This window comes from Oncorhynchus gorbuscha, linkage group LG23, assembly GCF_021184085.1.
Source record: "Oncorhynchus gorbuscha isolate QuinsamMale2020 ecotype Even-year linkage group LG23, OgorEven_v1.0, whole genome shotgun sequence".
In the NCBI taxonomy this organism is placed as follows: Eukaryota; Metazoa; Chordata; class Actinopteri; order Salmoniformes; family Salmonidae; genus Oncorhynchus; species Oncorhynchus gorbuscha.
Window position 1 is genome coordinate 66,441,867 of NC_060195.1, and position 7,754 is coordinate 66,449,620.

Below are 7,754 nucleotides of genomic sequence, written 5' to 3' on the forward strand. Positions count from 1 at the left end.
GGAGAGGACGAGAGAGAGAATAGAGAAGTTCACATATAATGGTGGTGTTAGTGGTATGTGGGACTGCATATTTACTGGCAACAGAAGGAACATTTATGAATTCATTCGGCTTAGCAACACAATTTCCTTGGAAAAAAGCCAAACATGTAGACACCATAGAAGTTATGTGTTTGAATCTTTGGCAAATCATAATGTCGGTATGATGGGTTGCACATTGTTGTTTACATATTGCATTTAAGGTCGACTTCTAAATTAAATGTCCTCATGCTTCCCTTATAAAAACTTATTCTTTTTTTTTAAGAACATTTCATATCTTCATAAGATGGTAAATTCATATTCAAGAGCTGACCCTAAAACTGGCAACAACATTTGCCAGGTAACTGATATTATTCGCTGTATTATGGCAGCGTTTAAGACAAACTTGAACATTATGTTGGTCTACCACCCGGATGGTTTTGTCCATGCATTTTTCCTGTAAAAATCATATGCTTTCATCCCATACATGCCTAACCTCAATCTCTGAGAACGCGAAGAAGAATAAACATGACGAGCTAGAACAAACATACGTGTACTGAGTAATGTACACCATATATATCCAAAAGCCTTTCAAAATCTCCCGACTTTGAAATCATTAGCCAAAATAAGTATTTTTTTCTCAATCCTTAAGGTAATCTTCTTTATGTAGACTGTACAATATATGTATATATGAGTTATCATGGAAGAACAAAGCAACAAAAATAAATATTTTTTTTAGCTATGTCACCTTTCAAAGTAGTATATCTATATACATTTGATATCAATATCATTTTTCCTTAGCTTATGGAAGATGGGTGAGTGGTGTGTGTTTGAGAAGCAGGCATTTACACACAGTGTGACAACCTCTACGTTTGTCTAAAGGTATGTAGATGCGATCTGGTGAGAGGATAAATTCCCTTTTGGTTCAAAATGAAAGACGACCTTGCTTGATACAGTGAAACCCTGCTGCAAGTTGGATCAAGAAAATAAAAAAAATATCGCATCTCACCATCGAGTAACTACTTCAACAAAAGGCTGTCTACATGTTCTTTTTTCTTTTTAGGGCTCTTTAGTAGAGTCCAAAAATGGTTTATAATATCATGCAGTCTCTAACAAGGCAAACAACCTCTGTTTTCTTGTCTTAGGGTTAAAGTCTTCATAGAACACAGCGTAGAATGGCCGTTTTGGTGATGTTTAGAGGGAGGGGGGTGCAGTTGGACTAAAACATGCAGGACAGTGCCTAGGGCCCAGGGCTCGGACCAGTCCCTGGTGTTTTTTTTCCAGTGTGTTGATTAGCAGTGTCTGTGAGCAGCCAACAGGTGAGGATCAGTCTGAGTCAAGCAGGTTTGAGTTCAAACGTGGATAATCGGCACCACCGTGTGGACAGGAGGAGTGACAGCAGTAGATTTACCAGCTACCTTTCCACAGGCCAGAGTAATCCATCTCCCACATCTGAAATCAATCAGTGCGCTCCAGGATCGACTGGTCAAGTCTGGACCTAACATAAGCAATGTGTTTTATGAGAAGGTTGATCTGCTCTGTGAAGTTGAGAACAGTTTATTTTTCTCGCTGTTGAGCCCTTTACAACATACAACAGGCCTGGGAAATGTCCACTCGAGGGTTCACAAATGACATTTACATTTACATTTAAGTCATTTAGCAGACGCTCTTATCCAGAGCGACTTACAAATGACTTTAGTGGACCAAGCTTAAAGATCGAGCTAACATGCAAAATGTCTTCTTAAATATTCTTTAGTAAGAAGCCACTGAGGCAAACTATTTTTCTGAAGACAGAATAAAGTTCAAGAAGAAAGCATTCTTTCTGTTTTTGTCTGTTTCATTTCAATCAACTGTTCCATTGTAAAAAAAAAAAAAAAACAGAAAACCTACAACGCCTTAAACTGACTGTCTAATTATGACATACTTGTTCTGAGTGCTACCTTTGGTAAATCAATCCGAAAACCTGATAAATGTCAGTGTCCTTTTCTCCCACTGATACTTAGTTTAGCACACAGCTCCTCCACTTGGACTTCCACAGTTACCCTGTGGAAGAAACCTTCTTCCTCCACCAGCTCGAGACACATTATCACTGTCACCACTCCAGCCACAACTTCCTCTGGCGCCATCTTGAATTACCTCCAAGTCCTTCAAACATAAAATCTCGCAGAATAAAGCAAAGAGAACAGAAGAAAATAATGAAACACAATCCAAAACGAAGAAAAAAAAATGGAAGAACAAAAGAATGGCTGCCGGGGGTTCGTTGGTTTCACCGCCTCATGACTTTGGAGACGAAGTTGACGATGGCTGAAGCAGGCTGGTCGGGGTCCAACTCGGCAAACAGGTGGCTGACGTTGTCCGTTGTGCTTCCTTGTTTACGTGCCACGAAACCAAACAGTCTGAAGTTTAAAGAGAAATAAAAGCCTGGTTTGAATATGTAGGAGACGGTTCATGATTTGATGTAGTTATTTATAGGCCTATGTGGACCATGGGACTTATTTGTCCCATCTAGTTAATGACCTATTCTATGTATAATAGAGTGATTTGAGTTGTGAGACCTACCTTGCCGTTCCACCTCCTTCCTTGCTCCACCTGTGAAGACGAGAAATTCATTTTGGAGGAACAATCAACAACTCTTCCTTATGTAGGCTACATTTGCAATATTTTCACTACTTTAGCACAGCAGAAAGATCTGGTCTCAAACACTTACTTCCTGTCCTGGGGGTCAATGTCACAGTAGGTGACAGTGTTGATTGGGTAGTGCCTTCGGAAGAAGACCCTAGGGCAGGAGAAAACTCAGAGTTAGTGTTGGAAATCTCAGTTTGTCACCAAGCTAGCTCAATTCAAGTAAAACAGTTTGACATACTAGTGATTAATCAATGATTGAATACCAACAGATTTCTATGGATCTGACTGTGGGTGTAGGGTGATCCTGTTTCCATGGTTACTACTCACTTCCTCTGGCTATCCGTGAGGGTGATGCCCTGCGACGACACTTTGAAGTGGACGGTTGTTGCCGCGGGCAACGGGTTGATGGCCACCGTTTCGCTGATTGCTTTGGCGACGGCCTGAGGTCCGGTCAGAGACTCCATGTCCACCGAGCTGATGTAAAGAACATTGCATGCTGGGAGAGAACAAAAAGAAATGGTGCATAATCAGTCACTGTACAAAATGAAGCAGTGAAGGAGTTCAACTACCAACAAGTAGTGCAATCATTTGAACATGTTGTGGATAAGTGTTGAGAAACAGATCGAGGCAACAGCTGGCTGTATATTAGTGGCTCCATATCTTTCCTTTCTTCTCCGATCAGAATGCTCACTCCATGCATTTGTCGGTAGGTAGTGCCATGCTATCTCTACCAAAGAGAGCAGAACACACGTCCAATCCAGAAGACAATGTTTCAAACCTGACAACAGCTGCTCTGCATAAGACCTAAAGAACAGCGTTATAGAAACACACTTCACTCGTTTGAGTGACAGCCATGACAAGCAAAGATGTGACTAAGGCAGGCATGGTAGTGAGAGGGAAGCTTCTGTGGTGACCATGCAGAGCTGAAATATCAGTCTGGGGAGTGTGGGGACAAGGGGGTTAATAATGCCAAAATAGAACCCAAAAACACAGTGCAGTATTTACCATGGGCCTCCTCGGGGACTTGTTGCTGTGCTACTGCAACATAACAGGGTATCCGAGCATGAGAGGAGAAACAAAACCACTGTAGTACATGAAAACTATGTATTTGTGTAACTGCATAGTAATTACATAGGTACTACAGTGGTAAAAGTAAAACAGAATTTGGCCGATTATTATTCGTTTGTTGTTATATGTATCTACTGTTGTAATAGAAGGCTTGGAATGGATTGATGATCAACTGAAAGAGAATGGGCTGAATAATGCAGGGTTCAGTTTGTCCTCACCTGCTCCTTGTTTCACCAGCTCGGCCACTGTGTCGGTGGGAGTGTCCAGCTCCAGGGCCTCCTCATTGGGATCTTTGCTGGGGATCATCAGCTTGCAGGGCAGGGCCAGAGGAGTCATCGAGTGTTGATACACCAGGGCAGACAGACATCCTGCACACACACATGATTAGCAAGTGTACTTACTTGCTGGAGGGCTAATGAACGAGTTCTCTGTTGAATATGCATGTTTGGAACTCACCGAAGTAGGGTTCGTTGGGACAGCCCTTCAGACGAACGCCTTTGGGGCTCGTCTCAATCAGGAAGTGCCTCACCAACTCGCTCGTGATGTCACCAACTGCCAAAAAACAAAACAGTAAACACATCCTTTAATCAAAGGTCTCTGATCGAAGGTCCGTTTTTGCACTTTCACGCCTAAAGATTAAGGTTGGGATTCGGGTTCGGGTGCTCTGATCCTAGACCTGCGACTAAGATTAAAGATCTACTGTACCTTTCTTGTTGGCCTGAGCGGTGGGAGGTGGGCAGGCCACCTTCATGGCCAGGCCGTAGGCCCCTCTGAAGGAGTGGCTGTCCCTGATGACGAAGGCCCCTGGCTCCCTGTCTCTCAGCAGACTGATGGCCTGCTCTCTGGAGATGTCTGGCTTGTACCAGAACTTAGACGTGTCCTGGACAAACTTCACGTTCAGCCTGATGTCTGGACTCTGGTCTGTAGAAGTAGTGACAATGGTCAAAGCAATGAAAAAGGGATGATTCTGAGACTGTCGTCCATCAAAATAAGCACTGATTGACTGTACAGTTTCTGCTGTGCATGACTGAGTATGACCGCTCACTTGGCTAGATCTGAATAGATTGAATAGTTATAAAGAACATGGCAGAGACTAGGGCTAGATGCTATTCAGGATTGGACCTCCTCTCTCACCGTAGATGGAGAATTTGGAGAGGTCGGGTAGGGTGTGAGAGGTGGACACACTGGGCGTGCTGCCTCCACTGGGTAAGGTGGGTATGGTGGTCTTCCCATCCAGAGTCCCATACGACAGCCCCACATTGGACCTCTCTCCACTGGGCATCCGCCTCTTCTCTGGAAGCATCGGCTGGGGCGACACTGGGAAGGAGGGCGTGGGTGGTGCCCCCTGTCTGTCATCAGGCGTAGTGTGTCCACTGGCCATCGGGTGGCGCCCCATCAAAGGGCTAGGAGGGACGGCGGCGGTTCTGGAGCCTCTTGAGGGGATCACAGGGCTGCCGGGGACTTGCACCCTGTTTCCATTGGGCGATGTGGGGTGACGAGCCAGACCCGGGCTGGCCTGGTTTGCCAGGCGGCGCTGGAGGGCGGGGCTTGGTGGGGTGTTGGTGGCCACCGTGCGGTGGAGAGTGTTGGGGCTTCCGGGGACGGTGTGGAGGGGGCCCACGACGCTGACCTGGGATCCCTCAGGGGAGTGGGGGCCGTAGGATGGAACGGGGGCGTGCTGGGCACTCTCCAAGGGGTGGGATGGGAAGCCGGAGTCAGCCTGGAGACGAGTGGAGGAAGTCATCCTCATGCTGCAGAGAGAGAGAAACACTGAGCTGTAACCTAGGACTATCTTTAGTCCTCTTCTTTCAAGAGTTTCCCCTGGGTTATCCAAACTCTGTGCCCCAGGAACAGTACCGTACTCACCCGTCTGGGCTGTGGATGGGACTACTGGAAGATATAGGATCATTTAGGGGGTGTCCAGCATAACCACGGCCATCTGTAGTGAAAACACACACACATATATTATTATTACACTGTCATTGGCAGGCTAAACAGGGAGTGAAAGGGATGCTGTTATGAGGGGGACCGACAGAAACCTGGTGAGGTCATTCCCAAAACAGTTCAAAAAGAAAAGAAACATCCTGAGGGAGACTCAAAGTGGGATTAACACAGATGCAAAGTTGAGAGGTGAAGGCATTAAACAGGCCCACTCCACAGGCTAACAACCGAATATAGATTTTATACCTAATCTACTGTAACCTTACCTCACACCTTATCAAATTCCTTACTTTAACCTGAACCTTTTCTTCACGTTTCAGAAACTTCTGGGCTGGCCAAAATAATTGGGACGCATTGGGCAGCCAATGAAATTCGAGAAGAGGCAGGACTTAACCACTGATAGCCAATCAAAACAGAATGTTTGCGGTTGCAGCCTGTATAGTGGGACTGTGTTATTCCTCTAGAAGCAAACAACAGAAGGTAGAGCAAAACCGAGACGCCATAACAAGATCCTCCTGTCAAAACGAGGGGTTTTCAAACATGGCCGAACACAAAGGATTATGGGTACTCTGTGTGACGGGGATGAGAGGTTGGTGCCACATGTTGCCATAGAAACACCCTTACCTTGCTCCTCATCGCTTACAGATTCACAGTCTGACAGAACAGAAAGAATAAGTAGAAGAAGAAAACAGTCGGTGATTGAGGGAGAGGTGAGAAAAAAGAGGAGGAGGAAACCGTTGAAAGAGAAGCAAGAGACCAAAGTTTGCAGGTGTGTAGAAGCAATTGGGGGACTAAGAAAACCTAGATGAGAAAAGGTTGTGTGTGTGTTTGCGTTCTGACCTGATCCACTATGGATTTTTTTTTGTGTGTGTGTGTGTTTGTGTTTGTGTGTGTATGTGTGTGTGTGTGTGTGTTCTGACCTGATCCACCATGGAGAATGTTTGCTGGGTGGTGGGGCTTCAGTCCTAAAGCAGAGAGAGGGGTTTTGGCCAAGCCTGGAGGAGAACGGGCTAGAGAGAGCAAGAGAAACAGAGAGAGAGAGCGAGAGAAACAAAGCGAGAGAGAGAGAGGGCGAGAGAAACAGAGAGAGAGAAAAACAGAGAGAGAGAGAGAGAGAGAAAGAGGGTGAGAGCGAGAAAGAGAGATAAAAAGCGCGATAGAGGGAGAAAGGAAGAGATAGATAATGAGAGAAAGAGAGAGACCAAACCAAACTGTAAGTGTTTAGCCTCCAGAAGATCTGAGCTGATTCATACAGAATACATAGTGTCAGATCCAAACAACCAACAAACTACAACAACAAGACAACCAGGATGGTGAATGGAGACACAGTACAACGTGCCCCGGCCATGCAAGAGTTGGGACATGGCATGCAGAAGGCAAACCAACACAGAACAGTTCACTGAGGGACTGGTGACACGGAGAGGGAACCAATGGCATCCTGAACAGTACATCTAGTAACTACATAGTAGTACTGTATATCCAAGGAGACACAATGACTACATGCCAGGATTGGGATCCAATCCATTTTTTTTATTCAGTCAATTCATGAAGTGAATTGAAATGCCATCAGTTTTCCAGTGGAGGAAAAGAGTTTGGCAGGGTTGGCATGGTGGACTGGACACAGTAATCTGAAGATTCCATCAGTTTTCCAGTGGAGGAAAAGAGTTTGGCAGGGTTGGTGTGGTGGACTGGACACAGTAATCTGAAGATTCCATCAGTTTTCCAGTGGAGGAAAAGAGTTTGGCAGGGTTGGCGTGGTGGACTGGACACAGTAATCTGAAGATTCCATCAGTTTTCCAGTGGAGGAAAAGAGTTTGGCAGGGTTGGCGTGGTGGACTGGACACAGTAATCTGAAGATTCCATCAGTTTTCCAGTGGAGGAAAAGAGTTTGGCAGGGTTGGTGTGGTGGACTGGACACAGTAATCTGAAGATTCCATCAGTTTTCCAGTGGAGGAAAAGAGTTTGGCAGGGTTGGCGTGGTGGACTGGACACAGTAATCTGAAGATTCCATCAGTTTTCCAGTGGAGGAAAAGAGTTTGGCAGGGTTGGCGTGTTGGACTGGACACAGTAATCTGAAGATTCCATCAGTTTTCCAGTGGAGGAAA

General features: G+C 45.4%; 1 protein-coding gene across 15 annotated transcripts in view; it reads right to left on the bottom strand.

The window, feature by feature from the left end:
• Positions 1–1,855: 1,855 nt before the first annotated feature.
• LOC124011440 (tensin-like) overlaps positions 1,856–7,754 on the bottom strand; it is a 335,052-nt gene continuing 329,153 nt past the window's right edge. For 9 of the 15 annotated variants that reach the window (XM_046324816.1, XM_046324826.1, XM_046324818.1 and 6 more), the window contains 12 exons: positions 6,570–6,659; positions 6,274–6,303; positions 5,575–5,647; positions 4,843–5,459; positions 4,414–4,629; positions 4,165–4,260; positions 3,927–4,076; positions 3,646–3,678; positions 2,968–3,136; positions 2,723–2,791; positions 2,575–2,604; positions 1,856–2,411 (listed from right to left, as the gene is read on the bottom strand). In XM_046324816.1, coding sequence (XP_046180772.1) covers positions 2,282–2,411; positions 2,575–2,604; positions 2,723–2,791; positions 2,968–3,136; positions 3,646–3,678; positions 3,927–4,076; positions 4,165–4,260; positions 4,414–4,629; positions 4,843–5,459; positions 5,575–5,647; positions 6,274–6,303; positions 6,570–6,659 — 1,703 coding nt within the window. In that variant the 3' untranslated portion in view covers positions 1,856–2,281. The remainder of the gene's footprint in view (positions 2,412–2,574; positions 2,605–2,722; positions 2,792–2,967; positions 3,137–3,645; positions 3,679–3,926; positions 4,077–4,164; positions 4,261–4,413; positions 4,630–4,842; positions 5,460–5,574; positions 5,648–6,273; positions 6,304–6,569; positions 6,660–7,754) is intronic. The other 6 variants (XM_046324821.1, XM_046324817.1, XM_046324825.1 and 3 more) reach the window with 6 other exon arrangements.